The following is an 18,041-nucleotide window of genomic DNA, read 5'->3' as shown; positions in this document are numbered from 1 at the left end:
ATAACTAGAAAATGGAAAACTGACTCTCTTCCTACTATGACAGAAGTTATAGAATTAACCCAACTCCACCACTCCTATGAATTGTTATTTCCTAAAGACAAATCCCTATATATTAAGGAACAACAACTATGGGAACCTTGGAGTACATGGTACAAAAATTATACTTCCACAATTTAGATAATGCTGATTCTTTAATCATATAGAAGAAAGAACTCCTGTGCGTTTTAATATTTTTTTTTTGGATGGCTTTAAAAATAATTTCATAGCAAAGTGACAAATATATCACATATTTGTTTATCTAAATTGAGCTGCGGAGTAAGAATAGATCTTTATTTTCCTTCATAAAAGATAACTACTGTGTTTGAATTTCCTTTAGGATGTTGGCCTAGGTACTCCAAGACACAGATAGATCCCTGTGAGGGGTGTCTTGGGGTCCAGAAGTGGCCATTATCCATATCGCTATTTATAAATCTTACAATAATTATATTACGGACTTTATTATACAAATTCTAAGAGACTTACTCTTGTTCGAGTCCCTTTATGACTATGAATATTAGATACTTAGGCATACTACTTTATTCTTTATTGTGGATTATTTGTTTCTATGCTATATTATGCTGAGAAAACCCTGTCACTACATTATACTGTGTTATGTTACTTTTATTACTATATATTATTTTTTTTTGTTTTGTAACCCTTGTTGTAACTAACTCTGCTAAAAATCTCAATAAAAACATTTGAAAAGAAAAACAGTCAGACATTTCACCGCTCTGGCCAGACGATCGATCATTGTTTAAGTATTTCTACACCTGATTGACTCACCACTATGGTGTGTGGGTCCACGCCTCAGGGTAAGAGTACCCATTACCTTTATTCTTTTGATGATAGCTGGTACTTATTAAATTGTTGCCTTATGGGGGATGAGAATGGTATGCGCCTGGATGCCATTCTACATACCAGAATTACCCTAGATGAGGTTTGCCTTTCTCTCTGCGGTGGATGATATCTATTATTAAAGGGACATTGTTGATTTTTTATATTTATCACTATAATTACGTACTTTATGAGGTGTTTTTTTTTTGTTTGATTACTCTTTTTTGGTTGCACTCACTATTGTTCACTATATTGGTATTATATAGGCTGGTTGAGGCCATGATAGGCTAATTTCTGGTCTATATTAATTTTGTTTTACAGTTTATTTTTTTACCTGCTAAATAGGTATATTTTGATATATGTATTGGCTTGGAGAGTCACGTCCCTTTTAGCAAGTCTAGTTCTATAGCGCTGCATTTTTATTTTTTATTTTGGTTTCACAATTGTTTCATTGTTGATGCTGGCTGCTACATTTCACATCTTTAACACTGGTAGCACAATTATATATTTTTTTATTTTGCAATGGGTTAATTTAGGAGGGCAAGCCTCATGCTCTTAACAATATTCACAATACTAGCATTATATATCATGGAGTGTACATGGATCCAAAACTGTCTGCCTTAGGATAGGTCCACCACGTGTGTAATGCTGTTCCCACCTGACTGTATCTCTGGAAACAAGAGGATGAAGATTCCGGGTTCCTTTCCAGAGAGGAATTCAGGGCTTAGATACTGTCTAGAAAAAACTTTGTAACTAGCTTCAATCAGAACCACATTCACAATTCCTTTGTACATTCTAGTCCAATCTCTGCAATCTTCTTCAATTTTCAATGGCACAGCAGTTCTAGAATATGAAAAGTATTGTTTCTAATTTAATTTTTCCCCTTTTGCATTTCCTATACCCTTTGGCCTTCTTTATGTAGGGCAGATTGGGGATTAGGCATTATACTGTAATTTTTCTCTCAAGTCTTTAAACTTCAAGAGATTTGATTCTGCTTCTAAATAATACTCCTCAGATAGTAGAACAGTCCAGAACCACAGATTTGAAAGAAGTTTTTCTTTATTTTTGTTTCTGTGTGTATTGTTTATGTATATAAGAATATGGTTAATTGTCAATTCCATGTCCATTTTTTCTTTTTTTGTAAACTGAAAAAAATGTGTCTTGGCTACTTGCTTTGAAACATCTAAGGAAAATCACACGTGCCTGTTAAGGGGAGAACAGCAGGGAATCATGAATCTGAATATTTAGAAAACACAAATAGTGCCATTTTTGAAAGACTTCTATTTTATATAATGGGTACCCTAGGAGGCTTGAAGAAAGCAAAGAGAAAATAAATGGGAAGTTATTTTTGGTTGCAACGCACAGTCTATTGATTTTTGGTTTTAAGACTACCTTATTTTCCATACAATTGTTTGAAATCCTGAGGAGCACAACTTGACTTCTGTGCTTCAACTACCCATGATATTCTGACTATGTTTTCGCTCATGATATTGGAAACTTTTCCTGGGAGAAATGCATATTCTGCCTTTGCTAAATCCCCTCTGCAATTGCTATCCTCTGATCATTTGGTTTCAATACTTTGAGCCACTGACCTAGAACAAGTATAAAGTCAGGGAAAAGGAGCGCATTTGTTCTAGGTCAGTAGTATCTCATTCGTATTCCAGTTTAAAATATTCGATTTTTTGACAGCCGAGCAATTAGCATTTTCAGAAGGTTAGCAGAGATTATTCCAAAAGCTTGCTTTTGTTTTGGTTTGTATATTCACGTTATGCTTTGTAGCTATTCTGTTAAGAATACTGTAAATCAAATTTGTTTAAAATAGAAATAAAGTTGAGGTCTGTAAAACTCATCAGGCACAGCTACAGAGATTTGAATTTGAATTTGTTGCTAAATAAAACCTGACAACAGTTTTATCAATACAATCACATTAAAGCCAAAACACGTTTTTATTTTTGGATAAAGTAGGGGAAAAATAAAACCTTTGTTTGGTTTTTATTATGCCTGGGACCCCACTGGGGAGATTTACTTATATGATAAGCACAACAGTTGTTGTTGCATTTGTCTTCATAACAGCAATGAAAGAAAAATCTTCCAAATGGTACACCTTGACAACAAGTGTCTAGGATGATTTTTGTCTTGACCTTGGAAATATTTGCTTTTGTGCCTACTGTTGTGGTTCTGGGCCAGCAAGAACAGAGGAATATCCCTAGAAAGCAGAGCATTAATATCAAAAATAAATATTTTGAATTTTGTTGTAGTTTAATTATAACTGAGAACTTTAATTAGGATTAGTTATAATTTATTAGAACATCCTACATTTATACCCTTGATCTTTAACATGGATAATATTTAATCAATGCACCACTTTAATTGCTGCTTATAAATAGAAATGTATATTTTCCAAATGATTCCCCAAAACGTTTAGATATCTTGTTCATATTTTTCTATTATTATACTTCTAGTTTTTGTGTTCTGACTGTCCTAAATGTGTTCATTGTACAGACAATAAATATAACCCATGTTTTTTTTTTTTTTTCATTTTACAGCTGACCATTAGTTACATTGATGTGAAGATGCCCACACATTTACGCCAGGTCCAATTGCAGCGCCAGTATTGTTTCACCTGTGACTGCCACTGCTGCCTATCAAAAGATAAGGTATGTTGCATTTTTATAGGGGTACAAAGTACTGGAGCCAGTTGTTGGGTGGACAATAGATGGTTGTCAAGTTGTTTGATTGGTTCCAGCTGCCATTTCCTTATTTATAGTGGAAATGCTAATATTATCCTAAAGAATAGTTAAGCTGTACTAATATATGTACAGCATAATCTTCATTCATTTTAATGAAAATTTCTGCCTGTGAGCAGGGCATATGCACAAGGTCTAGCTGAGCGGACATGCTTGCCCAGAGCTCCACTCCCAGAGGGACAGGAAAACTGCCTACAACATCAGCTCAATTGATCTGCTGTCACCCGCCACTTCCTGCATCATCAGAGCATCACCCCGAGCTGTCAGTGTTGTTTTTTGGGGACCAAGGCCAAAGATGAAGACCAAATCAATCAAGAACGATCTGGCCTGAGCCCCAGCTAATATGGCACAGGTGCCATCTTCTCAAGCAGACACAACTCGTTCAACAAAGTTGCTGCAGACACAGCCAGATGCTCAGGGTGAGTCAGATTCAGATGCCGCGGTTTTACAATCTGCAGTACAGACTGATGCTGCATCTACAGCCTTACTTAGACAACTTGGACAGATTAATTAAATGCTACACAAGGCCCAAAACAAACATCATGACGTATTACAGATAGCCTCACCCGCAAAATTCAGGAATAAAGCCACCATATAGCAGAGTTGGAAATGAGGTTTGATGAGCTTGAGAATCATACTCAGGACTATATGGCAGAGATTGAAAATCTTAGAGGAAAATACTATTCTCCAACCCCCCATCTGGAAGATTACAAGAATAGGACCAGACGTTCCAAATTGTGTATCAGGGATCCCTGAGACTCCCTGTGACAGATTTACCCAGGACAGAGGCTTTTGGAGTGGACAGAATGCTAGCCTCTTGCGTAACAACTATGGGCCCTCTCATTTGACAAGCATTTAGGAAGATATTCTGTTATGTAATGCGAAACATTATTAAGGAGGTCATGATGGTCTCTGCTGTTTGGGTTGTGGCTGTATTCCAATATTCTATTGTGTCTGTCTGCCTTGGATATTATGGGATGTGTATGTAGATTAGCTGTGAGATTGTGGGGGCAGATTCCTCCAACAGCTCTCACTGCTGATTGGACAGTCTACCCCACCCGGAATGCAAAGGTGGGGGGATTGTCCAGAGTATTACCTATATTTTCAATAAACAGTCCATGTTCAGCAACCAAACAAGTATTGTCTCGTTTTGTTGTTTGTTAGCAGCGGTTGGAATATATCTGATATCTATGTTCAGACTGAGAGGAAGCGGTATATGATGAAAGCACTCAAGCAGAGTGTGGAGCCTTTCATTACACTACCCTTGATCTACAAGCCACCACGCTGGACCTGTTTCAGGGTCCACAACCAGCTATCCTGATTGAATATCTGGAAATGGACAGGGTCCATCGGGCCTGTATGCCTCCTAAACCCAAAGGTTCCCCACAAGATATTAAAGCCAAATTTTATTACTACCGTAGTAAAGAGCAGCTTTTGGCTGCTGCCAGGGAGGAAGAAAACCTGACATTCCAAGGTACAATTATGAGATCTTTGCCAAACTTTCTCGGCTTCCGATTACTAAATATTGAGCATTAAAACCTTACCTCCAAGTTCTTCAATACCATTAAGTCTTCTACCAGTGGGGTTTCCCGTTTGCGGTACTGTTCATCTATCAGGACTCCAGGTTTGTTTTTCGTTCTGCTGAGGAATTGTAATATGCCTTACAAGATTTACAGCAGACGGACCACTCTCACGATCTAGCGGGTTTACGTCATCGCTCAGCTTCCAGTTCTCTGCAAAAGCCTGTGGCCTTTGCAGGTAATAGAGGCTGTCAAGGCCCTACAAATGAGGGTGTTTTTGTCTCCCCTGCACCAGCATCAGCGGATTCTATAGACGGAATATTATGTAGTCGACGCGACTGATCACTACATTCCCTTGAACTCCAGTGAGGATTGATTACTGGTGACTACCTAGGTTTTACAACCTATATGTTCATTTTGGCAAGTATATGGGGACTATCTGATTTTTTTTTATAATTCTTTATTTTCTTATTTTTGCTCCAACCCTCGGGGAAAGGACTTAGTTAGACCTAACGTTGCATGTTTAATTTCACCCTGTAACCTCTGGGTGATCATGTTGCGTTTTTCTCAGATAATCCTGATAATTGCATGTTTCCCTTTTTCCCCCTCTCTCTCTCTTTTACCCTTCCCTTTCTCCTCCCCTTCTTTCCCTTTCCACATTCCTCACCCGTTTCCCATCTCACCTCCCTTAACTTTTGATATTTGGTTTTGACTGATGTTCTCCTGCTTTAGGAAGGAACTGCATCTGATTAACCACTTGACCACTGGGCACTTAAACCCTCTTCCTAACCAGACCGATTTTCAGCTTTCAGTACTCACACTTTGAATGACAATTACTCAGCCATGCAACACTGTACACAAGACATTTTTGTCCCTTTTTCTCACAAATAGAGCCTTCTTTTGGTGGAGACCGGAAATTTGGTAAAAAAAACATTTTTTCTTTGTTTCTGTTCTATAATTTTACAAACTAGTAATTTTTCTTCATACTTTTTGTCCAATTTTTATACCGCTACATATCTTTGGTAAAAATAATCCAAATCAGTGTATATTATTTGGTCTATGTGAAAGTTATAGAGTCTACAAGCTATGGTGCCAATCACTGAAAATTGATCACACCTGAAGTACTGACGGCGTAGCTAATTTCTTGAGACCCTAACAAGCAAGGACAGCGCAAATACCCCCCAAATTACCCCCTTTTGGAAAGTAGACATTCAAAGGTATTTAGAGGCATGGTAAGTTTTTTTTAAGTTGTAATTTTTCCCTTAATTCTCTGCAAAATCAAGATTTTTTTTTTTATTTCACAAAATTGTTATATTAGCAGGTTATTTCTCACACACAGCATATGCATACCACACAAATTACACCCCAAAATACATTCTGCTACTCCTCCTGAGTATGGCGATACCACATGTGTGAGACTTTTACACAGTGTGGCCATATACAGAGGCCCAACATGCAGGGAGCACCATCAGGCGTTCTAGGAGCATAAATTACACATATAATTTCTGGACTACCTCTAGCACTTTTGCAGGCCCGGGAGCACCAGGACAATAAAAATGCCCAAAACATGACCCCATTATGGAAAGAAAACACCCCAACGTATAATCTATGAGGCATATCAAGTCTTTTGAACATGTAATTTTATTCTACAAGTTTTTGAAAAAAGTGGAAAGAAAATTAAAACACTTTTTTTTACACAAAGTTGTCCATTTATACAATATATCTAACACATAGCATGTACATGGCAAAAATTACACCCCAACACATTGTCTGCTACTCCTGAGTATGGCAATACCACAGGTGTGAGACTTACACAGCCTGGCCACATGCAGAGGCCCAACATGCAGGGAGCACCATCAGGCGTTCTAGGGGCATAAATGTCAAATCTAATTTGACTACCTATTACACTTCGAGGCACTGTAGTAGCATGAATGAGCCATGGATGGGGATGGCTAAGAATGATTGAGCCATGAATGTGGATGGCTGAGTATGGATGGGAAGGCTGGGTATGGATGGGATGGCTGAGTATGGCTTGGTGAGTATGGCTAAGTGTGGATGGGATGGCAAAATGTGGATGGGGATGGCTGAGTATGGCTGGGTGGGTATGACTGAGTGTGAATGGGATGTCTGGGTATGGCTGAGGATGGATGGATGGATTGATGGATGAGTATTGATGAGGATGGATGGATGAGTATTGCTGAGAATGGATGGATGAGTATTGCTAAGCATGGATGGATAAGTATTGCTGAGCATGGATGGATGAGTATGGATGAGTATTGCAAAGTATCGATGGATGAGTATTTCTAAGTATGGATGGATGGATGAGTATTGCTGAGCATGGGTGGATGAGTATTGCTGAGTATGGACGAATATGGATGGCTGAGCATGGATGGATGAGTATTGCTAAGGATGGATGAGTATGGATGGTTGAGGATGATGGATGGATGAATATTGCTGAGGATGGATGAGTATTGCTGTGCATGGATGGATGAGTATTGCTGAGAATGGATGAGTATGGATGGCTGAGGATGATGGATGGATGACTATTGCTGAGGATGGATGGATGAGTATTGCTGAGTATGGATGGCTGAGGATGGATGGATGAGTATTGCTGAGTATTAATGGATGGATGAGTATTGCTAAGCAGGGATGGATTAGTATTGCTGATTATGGATGGCTGAGCCTGGATGGATGGATGAGTATTGCTGAGCATGGATGAGTATGGGTGGCTGAGGATAGATGGATGAGTATTGCTGAGTATGGATGGCTGAGCATGGATGGATGGCTATATAAGTGCAGGAATTGTCACATAACAACGCTGTGGGCAGTACACATCCAGCCCACAGCGCTGCAGCACTTGATCTCTCCCCTCTCCACTCACACTGTACTGATCGGAACAGAGAGGGGAGAGAGGAACCGGATGTCATTTGAAGGAGCGGTCATGTGGTAAACGGCCGCTGTCAGCGGCCATTTACCATGATCCGTGATGCGCCGGGTCCAGAGAATATGGATATTCCCGGGTGCATGCCCCAGGTGGTGCGCGGGAGCAAGGTTCTGGGAGGACGTCCATTCTGCAAAATCTGCATGAAGCACAGGTAAATGCAGGTCAGAAGGAGGTCAAGTGCTGTCAATGAATTCCGAATGATCACTGAAACATCTCAAACTGATGTCAGAACAAATGCCAGTGCTAAGTGATAAATTAGGACTCAATCAGGCCAGAAATTACCCCGAAATATGCCAACATACAGACTGAAAGATCTTTAACTTGTGTATGTTTTATTTAGCAAAATGTATTGTAATTAAACAAGATTAACTGGCATAAAGATGTTCCTATAGAGAAAAACCTTAGTCCCTGTACACACGATCGGAGATTTCGACAACCAAATCTGTCGGATTTTGTCCGTCGGATTTTGTCCGTCAGATCTTGTCCGAAACTGTTGCATACACATGGTCGGACAAAGTTGTCGAAAAATCCAATCTTTCAGAACGTGATGACGTGATTTCGTTACGATGGGACTACATTCAGTCTAGTAGCCAATAGCTTTGATGTAGGAATTTGATCTGAGCATGCGTGGCACTTGGTCCGATCAAAATTCTCTACACATGATCGGAGTATGTCCGATCGGCCCAGTTGGTCGGGAAATATTTCCAACAAGATGGAAAATTGGGTCCGACGGATATTCCGACGGAATCAGTCCGATGCATACCACACACAGTCGGATTATCCAACAACACGGTCCGATAGGACACATTCTGACGGATTCTCCGACCGTGTGTACAAGAGCTAAGACAAATCAGCAGGTTGCAAAAACCATGAGCAAAAAAAGTATATGTTCCAGCTTTACTTTTTATCCAGAAGACTACAAAAGCCTGGTATTTTCATTACACCAACACCAGGGTTCTAAAGATTTAACTCTATCACTTCCAGGACAAGAGGTAAGATTCATTAGCGCTCAAAGTATGACTCACAAGTAAATAATCCCATAATTACTTTATGTATCTCTTTAAAATTCTTCTGCTGCCAGTGACACACTTAATAATAGTATTGGCGGTCACCAGTTGTATTAAGTGCAACTGCAGGTCTGTCCGAAAGTCAGGCCAGTCAAAGGGCCACCAGCCAGTATTACAATACCAGCAGCAATTCGGCTGCTTAACCACTTAAGCCCCGGACCAATTTGCAGCCAAAGGATCAAGCCCCTTTTTGCGATTCAGCACTGCGTCGCTTTAACTGACAATTGCGCGGTCATGTGCTATAAACAAAAATAGAGCGACAATTTTGAAAAAAATTCTATATTTTTTACTTTTTGCTATAATAAATATCCCCAAAAATATATAAAAAAAACCTTTTTTTCCTCAGTTTAGGCCGATACGTATTCTTCTACATATTTTTATTTAAAAAAATCACAATTAGCGATTATTGATTGGTTAGCGTTTACAAAATAGGGGATACTTTTATAGCATTTTTATTCATTTTTTTTTTACGAGTAATGGGGGCGATCAGCTATTTTTATTGCGGCTGCGACATTATGGCGGTCACATCGGACATTTTTGACACATTTTTGGGACCATTGTCATTTATACAGCAATCGGTGCTATTTAAATGCACTGATTCCTGTGTAAATGACACTGGTAGTGAAGGAGTTAACCACTAGGGGGCAGTGTAGTGTTATGACGGTATGTGTTTTTTTTTATTGTAGGGGGTGTGGCCTGGCATGTGACGTCACTGATCGTCTTTCCCTATAAAAGGGAAGAGGCGAACTGTGACAGCCACAGTAGGAAGCACGGGGAGAGGTTTGTTTACACTCGTTCTTCAGCTCTGTGACCCGATCACGGGACACACCAGTGGCGATCGGGTCTGTTGGTCCACGGTCACGGAGCTCAGGACCGGGTCGGGAGCACTTAAAAAGCAACGTACAGGTACGTGCTTGTGCCCAGCCGTGCTATTCTGCCGATGTATATCTGCAGGAGGCGTCCTTAAGTGGTTAATGGGAGTGCCAGACTGATTTGCCTCCTGGACCCTGCCCTCCAGCCTAGTCCACCCCATAAGACTTGTGCTACACTAAAATTGTAGCACAAGCTGGCGGGACTCTTTTCACACAGGAGTTGGGAGGAGGCTGTTTTTTTTATGTGGAGGTGGCTTTTTTTGTGACCCCCCCCTTGCAGAGTGCCACCCTAGGCCCGGGTCTTGTCGGACTGGGCCAAGATACAGCGTTGGGTACAGGTGTAAAATTCATACATTTAAAGCTATTCTTACTAGTGAGGCACACCTCTTCCACTGATAAAGCCCTCAAGTAAGCTTAATAAATACAAAATGGTCCCTGCACTTCTGTGAACACTCCTTACCAACTATACATAAAAAATAGTTTGAGAGCTGCTACCAATATCTTTGGATTTACACAAGCCTAGACACAATTCTACCAATCAATTAGTGCAGCGTTAAATAAACCAATCCAAACCAACATAGGATATAGTGACTCACTTAGTAACATAACTGAATGGTATGAACCTGGAATATACCAAATTATATGTGCAAAAATAAACATAATAAATATATACTTATAACGCTTGTGCAATCTGATGTAAAACACAATATGTAACCCAATAGTATATGAGAAAGTCCTCTATATCACAGGAGATTAAAACAGCATAAGCAGCATTTTGAATAAGGTGCGCCTCCCCTCACAAACTGCCTGTCAAAGCTTTTCATTGGACACAGAGCCTTTAGGCCCTTGTACACATGGTCGGACATTCCGACGGAAAATGTCCAATCGGACCGTGTTGTCAGATAATCCGACTGTGTGTGGGCTCCATCGGACTGCTGGGCTCTAAAACTTTCCGACAACATGATTCGATTGGACTTTGTCCGATTGTGTGTAGAGAATTCCGATCGGACAAAGTGCCATGCATGCTCAGATCAAATTCCTAGATCAAAGCTATTGGCTACTAGCCTAAACGTAGTCCCGTCGTAACGAAATAACGTCATCACATTACGTACGATCGGATTTTTCCGACAACGTTGTCCGACCGCGTGTATGCAACACCAGTTTCGGACAAAATCTGACGGATTTTGTTGTCGGAATGTCCGACTGTGTGTACAAGGGCTAAGACAGAGAAATAAAAAATACTTCATAGCGCTCTCTGTTTGAGAATTTATTTAAAAGGAATGTCAACAAAAAAAACTTAGCGCTGCTTCCACATACAGAATAACATTTGCTAAACTGTATATATATATATATATATATATATATATATATATATTGCCAGTGCATTCAACTTAATTAATAAATAGTCCATCAGTGCAATCAAAGTGCACAGGAAGGAATCCTTCCTGTGAGTATCCAAGGTACCACTCCATGCTCCCCGCCTGTATTCCCCACTCACCAACAGTATGATTCATAAAAGCAAGCCTCTTATGGTATCTTCTTAAATGGTTTGATAGGCTAGAAGATACCACGAGAGGGACCCAACAAAATTGTCCTTTTATGGAATAGAGAGACACTGGAGGGGCACCAATATGAAAAAAAATTGAGACAAAATGAATATATGCTTACATATGATGGTGCCTTCAGGGTTAAATGCAGAACTGGATGTAAATAGTTTTATCACTAATTTTTAAAGCTGTACATTGGTTATCAATTAATTTTACTACGTCCATATTGTCTAAATCAGTGGTTCTCAACCTGGGGGCGACTGCTGATTCGCCAGGGGGTCACGAATGCTGGTCCAATCTGGAAAGCTGGCCGAGGCGGACCCGAAGTTACTGTGTGTATGCCGGAGTCTGTCCGTCTCGGCCAGTGAGATGTAACTTCCGAGAGAGAAGAGGCCACGCAGAAGTGAAGTTCAGTCACTGCCATCTTGGTAATCTCATCCGCAGTAAGGCTACAGTTAGACGTCAGCAAGCAGACATCTTTTTACACCCACCAAAGTCTTGCATTTTATACGTATTTTTACCAGTAAACTGAGCTTATATACTATATAAGGCTTATATAGTATATAAACTCAGTTTACTGGTAAAAATAAGTGTAAAATACAAGACTTGGGTATAAAAAATGTCCGCTTGCCAACTTTTAACTGTAGCCTTGCTGCGAACAAGTGTACCAAGATGGCGGCGACTAAATGTCACTACCAGTTAACACATTAGACGGGTTGCTGATTCTGATGGTACACCTGAGTGACTTTGGTAAGTCAGAGACACTAATACCTAGTACACACGATCAGATTATCCGGCGGACTTGGTCTGGCGGACCAGAGACCGCCGGACAATCTGCCCGTGTGTGGGCTCCGGCGGACTTTTTGTTTCCAAAAGTCCGGCGGACTTAGAAAGAAGTTTTGACTCAAAATTGTCCGCCAGACTCAGCAGTCTGGCGGACAATCCGCCCGTCTGTGTGCTAGTCCACCGGACTTTTGAAATTAAGCCCCCCCACCCCAAAGCACCTTGTCCCCATGTTGATGAGGACAAGGGCCTCTTCCCGACAACCCTGGCCGTTGGTTGTGGGGGTCTACGGGCGGGGGGCTTATCAGAATCCGGGAGCCCCTTTAATAAGGGGGCCCCCAGATTCCGGCCCCCTACCCTATGTGAATGAGTAAGGGGTACATGGTACCCCTACCCATTCACCTGGGGGGAAAAAGTATAAATAAAAAACACACATTTTGATTGGACTTCATTGAATATTTTATTTTTCTGTCACAAGTGATTGAAAAACGACAATGGCAAAAAGTCCCACACATGTGGCATGCCCGTACTCAGTAGCAGCAGAATGTATTTTAGGGTGTAATTTCACATATGCCCATTGCCTGTTTGAACAATACATCATTTGGTGACAACTTTGTGAAAAACAGAAAAAAAAAAAAATATATATATATATATATATATATATATATATTGTAATTTTCCCGAAACTTGTGGCAAAATATAAAATATTCCATGAACTCAACATGCCTCTCAGCAAATAATTTGGGGTTTGGTCTACTTTACAAAATGGGGTCGTTTGGGGGAGGGGGTGTGGTTGTGCTATTTTGACATTTCAGGGCCTCAGAAACGGTGATAGGTAGTGAGGAGTGAAGTCAAAAATGTATGCCCTTAGAAAGCCTGAAGGCGGTGCTTGGTTTTCGTGGGTCCTGTACGTGGTTAGGCTCCCAAAAAGTCCCACATGTGGTATCGCCATACTCAGGAGAAGCAGGAGAATGTATTTTGGGGTGTAATTTCACATATTCCCATGGCATGTTTGAGCAACATATCATTTAGTGACAACTTTGAGGGAAAAAAAATTATTGTCACTTTCCCAAAACTTGTGGCAAAATATAAAATATTCCATGGACTCAACATTTCTAGCAAATAGCTTGGGGTGTCTACTTTCCAAAAAGGGGTCATTTGGGGAGGGGGGGTTGAACTGTCCCAGTATTTTATGCACAACATTAGAAGCTTATGCCACACATCACCCACTCTTCCAACCACTTGAAGACAAAGACCTTTCTGGCACTTTTTGTTTACATGAAAAATTGTTTTTTTTTTGGTAGAAAATTACTTTGAACACCAAACATTATATATTTTTTTTAAAGCAAAGGCCCTACAGATTGAAATGGTGGGTGTTGCAATTTCTTTTCACACAGTATTTGCGCAGCGATTTTACAAACGCAATTTTTAGGGAAAAAAAACACTTTTTGAACTTTATTGCACTAAAACACGCTATATTTCCCAAATGTTTTGTCAAATATAAAAGATGATCTTATACCAAGTACATAGATACCAAACACGACGTGCTTTAAAATTTCGCATAACCATGCAACTGGGAAAAACTACATACATTTTTAAAAGCCTTTAAAAGTCTATACAGGTTACCACTTTAAATTTGCAGAGGAGGTCTACTGCTAAAATTACTGCCCTCTTACATTTTCAGTGATAACTCGCGTGCATGGTGCAATTGCTGTTTACCAATGACATGAGACCGACACTTGCGTTCACCTTTGTGCACGAGCACAGGGGGACAGGGTTTTTTTATTTTTACACTGTTACTTTAATTTTTATTTTTTTATATCTTTTTTTTGTTATCACAGAGTATGTAAATATCCCCTATGATAGCAATAGGTAGTGACAGGTACTCTTTTTTTTTTTTAAATGGGGTCTGTTAGACGCTAGATCTCTCATCTGCCTTCAAAGCATCTGACCACACCAAGATCAGTGTGATAAGATGCTTTCCCAATTTCCCAATGGTGCGGTTTATATCAGGCAAAACCATAGTAATGAAATGCTCCAGTTTCTTAGGTCATAGAGATGATTGGAGACATACTGGTCTACGATCAGCTCTACGATCAGCTGGCAGAGCCAACAGCTGCATTATCAGGTTCCCCGGGGGGACAGGAGAGCCCAAGAAAAACATGGAAGATGGCGGGAGGATGGGGGCGTTCCTTCACACTGCTTTCAAAAGCACTCTAGCTGCTAGAATTGCTTTTACATGAAAGCCGACCGCTTGATACCTAAGATACCTAGAGGATACCTAAACCTGCAGGCATCATTCCGGTATAACCACTCAAAGTCCAGCAACATACCAGTACGTTGCTGGTCCTTTTTGGTCATATATTTTAATGTTCTTGTTTTTTTCACGCAGCCTGTAGGCGGAACGAAAAAAAAGAGATTGATAAGTGGGTATGCCCACCATTAGAATACCGCCCTGCATCCACCCACTTCTAATGAGCATACATGCACCATTTTTTTTAAACTCTGGTGGTGAAATCCCCTCCTACCTCACTGGAGTTGCTGATTTACATATCGTGAGAGGAAACCCTGTTGCTGTCAAGATAAATAAGTCAGTGCTGCAGATGAATGGCATACCTGAAAAGCAAACAATGGTAATAATAAAACATTAGCTCAATAAAACGACGTATTTTTTTATTGCAATCTATGCCTTAAAAATATACGGTATATGCTATTTTTTTTTTTTAACTGTGGTAGTGAAATCACCTCTTAAAGCATTGGAGTCGCTGATTTAGGTATTGTGAGAGCAAACGCTGTTGCTGTCAAGATAAATAAGCCAGTGCTGCAGCTGAATGGTGTACCTACAAAGAAAATAATGGTTAACAATAAAACACAGTAACATTAAAATATTGCAGTTATAAAATACAGTGAAACAGCAGAACAATAGAGAGAACAAGAGAGAGAGTAGAGAGAGAAGAACAATAAAACGACAACTATTTTTTTAAATCTTTTTTTACACTTTTTTTGTTACGGTTCCAGATTCAGGTCTCTAAAAATGCAATGGCATTTTTGGAAAATCTGTGAAAGTGTGTCCTATGACTGTGCAGTGCTGTACCCTACGCTAATACTCTATTAGTGTGTGGTAGCGTTGGAAACATTCACCGATGCAGAGACCAGGTTTAGTTAGGACAGGAGACACAATAAAAACGGGTGTCACACCTGCATCGTCCTTTCCTACAGACACATCTTTTTTAGGGTGTTCTTTGACCTGAGGTACCATGGAGGACTTCTGGGAAGTGCCTCTCATGCAGCTGGCTCACTGCATTTGCATTGGGAAGTTGGGCCACAGCACCATTTGGAAACATAAGGGCTGTGATGATCTCTTCCTGGAATTTAAGGAAGGATCAAGTTCATCCTGATGCTTTGTATAGCACATAAGCGTTCAACAGAGCCAATTGAAATAGGTATACAGACACTTTTTTTGTACCAGTGTCTGGCCTTACGGGCAATTAGGTACGGCGTCAACAACCCCTCCCATATTTGGATTGTATTCATGGACACAGAGGGTTTTCTCCACAACACCAGTCACTGTTTGAATTTGGACAGTCATATCTGCATGAAGGGAGGACAGAACAAAAACATTCAGATTATCGCTCCACTTCACTGCGAGCAAAGTATTACACTTCAAGCAGGCTCTCTCCCCCTGTCTAAGTCGGAATTCTACAAGCCGCTGGGGTAAGACAATTAGATTGCCCAGTGCCACATGCGCCAATTTCATAATCAAACAAGTGACTAAAAAGTGGCATGCTCATGTAATAATTGTCCACGTACAAGTGGTATCCCTTTCCGAATAAAGGTGACACTAAGTCCCACACAAACTTACCAGCGCTCCCTATGTAGTTTGTGCAGTCCTCGGGCTCCACATGACTATCTTTTTAATCGTAAACCATAAAAATGTATGTACAGCCTGTTGCCCTGTCACAGAACTTATACAACTTGACCACATATCTGCTTGCTGGGAAGATACGGTTTAAGGGAACTAGCGGCCTGAAAACGTAATCAGGGACTCATCAACGCAGACAACTTGATCAGGAGTAAAGAAGGCTGAAAACTATTGGTGAAAGTGGTTTACAAGGGGACAAATTTTGTGGAGGCAATCAAATTCAGGAGCACCTGGGTATGACAGAGTTCATTATCATTAAAAGGCATAAAGCGCAATATCTGCTTGCATCGTGTCCTGGCCATGGATGCAGAGAACCCCGGCATATGGTGAATTGGGTCAGTGGACCGATATAACCAAAATTCACTTTTTTTTAACTATGCCCATGAGGAGGGATAGGACCAGAAACGTCTTAAATTAGGAAACCGTAATAGGTTTCCATTCTGTGGCAAGGATCAACTGGAGATTAGCGGGAATGAATTGACCAGCATACAAATTGCATTGGTCCACAATAGATCTATAGAGATCTTCTGTGAAAAACAGCAAATCAAAATTAGGTGAGGTAAAATCAACTGTTTCCACCTGAATTCCAGTTGGCCAGTGAATGGCGGAAGTACAGGCACTGCAGAAGTAGTGGGCTCCCAATTAGGATTGGCAAATGCAGCGGGAAGGGCACTATGGGCTCGATGGCCTGTGTTTGTCTTCTTGGTGGCTGCTGGACACTACTTGAACTGCAGTTATGAGACTGGCCATGTCACCAAGTGTTACTGCAGTGGTGGATGTACAGCCAGGATGTACTAGGCTACTGGTGCTTGCCAGTTCACCAGAAGGATGAACGGCACTAGTACTGGCTCTCTGCTCCATATGGGAGCCCTGCGGTTCTTGCACCTCAACAACAGAAAAAGAACGGGGTCGGGTACGCTTGACCTTGGCAGGGACCACTACTCCGTCATCAGAGGAATCTGTCAGGGTGAGGCTGCTGTCTACTGGTTCGTATTCTGAGCCTGAATCTGACAGATGGGTGACTTCCTCTTCACTCTCATCTGTCATGCTCAGAAATGTGTAGGCCTCTTCAGTAGCGTACCTCCAATTGGGCATTGTGGCCTTTAAATTTACAAGTACAACCAGTGCAACTCACAGGCAAAAAAGGAACCGGGTTGTCAGAGCCTGCTTCAGTCACTACCAAAAAAATTGTTAGTGTTCGCAGGTATCAGGCTTGACTCTGCAGTTATGTGTGTTGAGTTTTGTAAGTGACAGTGATCAATTGATACTGCACTTGGGTGGGCAGGGATGGGCGGAGGGGCTAAACATAGGTGCTAGCAGGTATATGGACTGATCTTTCTAATGCTAATGCTTCTGAGGGTGCTAGTATAGATCTGATTAGATCAAAGATATTGATCCATTCAAACCCTATACTAGTAAGGGAGGTGTATGGCGCGTGCGTGGGTGTTAGTGCTACTGGCACTAATCTGATGCTGCCTGGGGTTGATGCTGACCCTGGAGCTAAAACCTGTACTGGAGGCGATCAGGGGGTTAAAGCTTTATTCAGCAATATATGGCGGGTACCCTGACACTATAAAAACCTGACGGTGACAGTAACTAGCTAACTGGCTAGCTAGCGTCACCCGTGACACTAAATACAGTAATCAGAAACAGTACAGTGATCAGTGAAAATTTTTAAAACTGCACTTGGTGACATAGTGACAAGGAGTGAAGGGGTTAACTGGGGGGGGGGGCGATGGTGGGGTGATCGAGGGGTAAAAGTGGGC

At 40.9% G+C, this 18,041-nt stretch overlaps 1 protein-coding gene across 1 annotated transcript in view; it reads left to right on the top strand.

Moving 5' to 3' along the window:
- Positions 1–18,041, top strand: part of SMYD3 (SET and MYND domain containing 3) — an 859,717-nt gene that overhangs the window by 571,804 nt on the left and 269,872 nt on the right. Inside the window, exon 9 of the mRNA XM_077486140.1 lies at positions 3,420–3,530. Coding sequence (XP_077342266.1) covers positions 3,420–3,530 — 111 coding nt within the window. The remainder of the gene's footprint in view (positions 1–3,419; positions 3,531–18,041) is intronic.

This window comes from Lithobates pipiens, unplaced genomic scaffold (assembly GCF_037356315.1).
Source record: "Lithobates pipiens isolate NorthernLeopardFrog02 unplaced genomic scaffold, aLitPip1_a1.2 Scaffold_18, whole genome shotgun sequence".
Classification (NCBI taxonomy): domain Eukaryota; kingdom Metazoa; phylum Chordata; class Amphibia; order Anura; family Ranidae; genus Lithobates; species Lithobates pipiens.
This window is presented reverse-complemented; position numbering and strand designations above follow the sequence as displayed.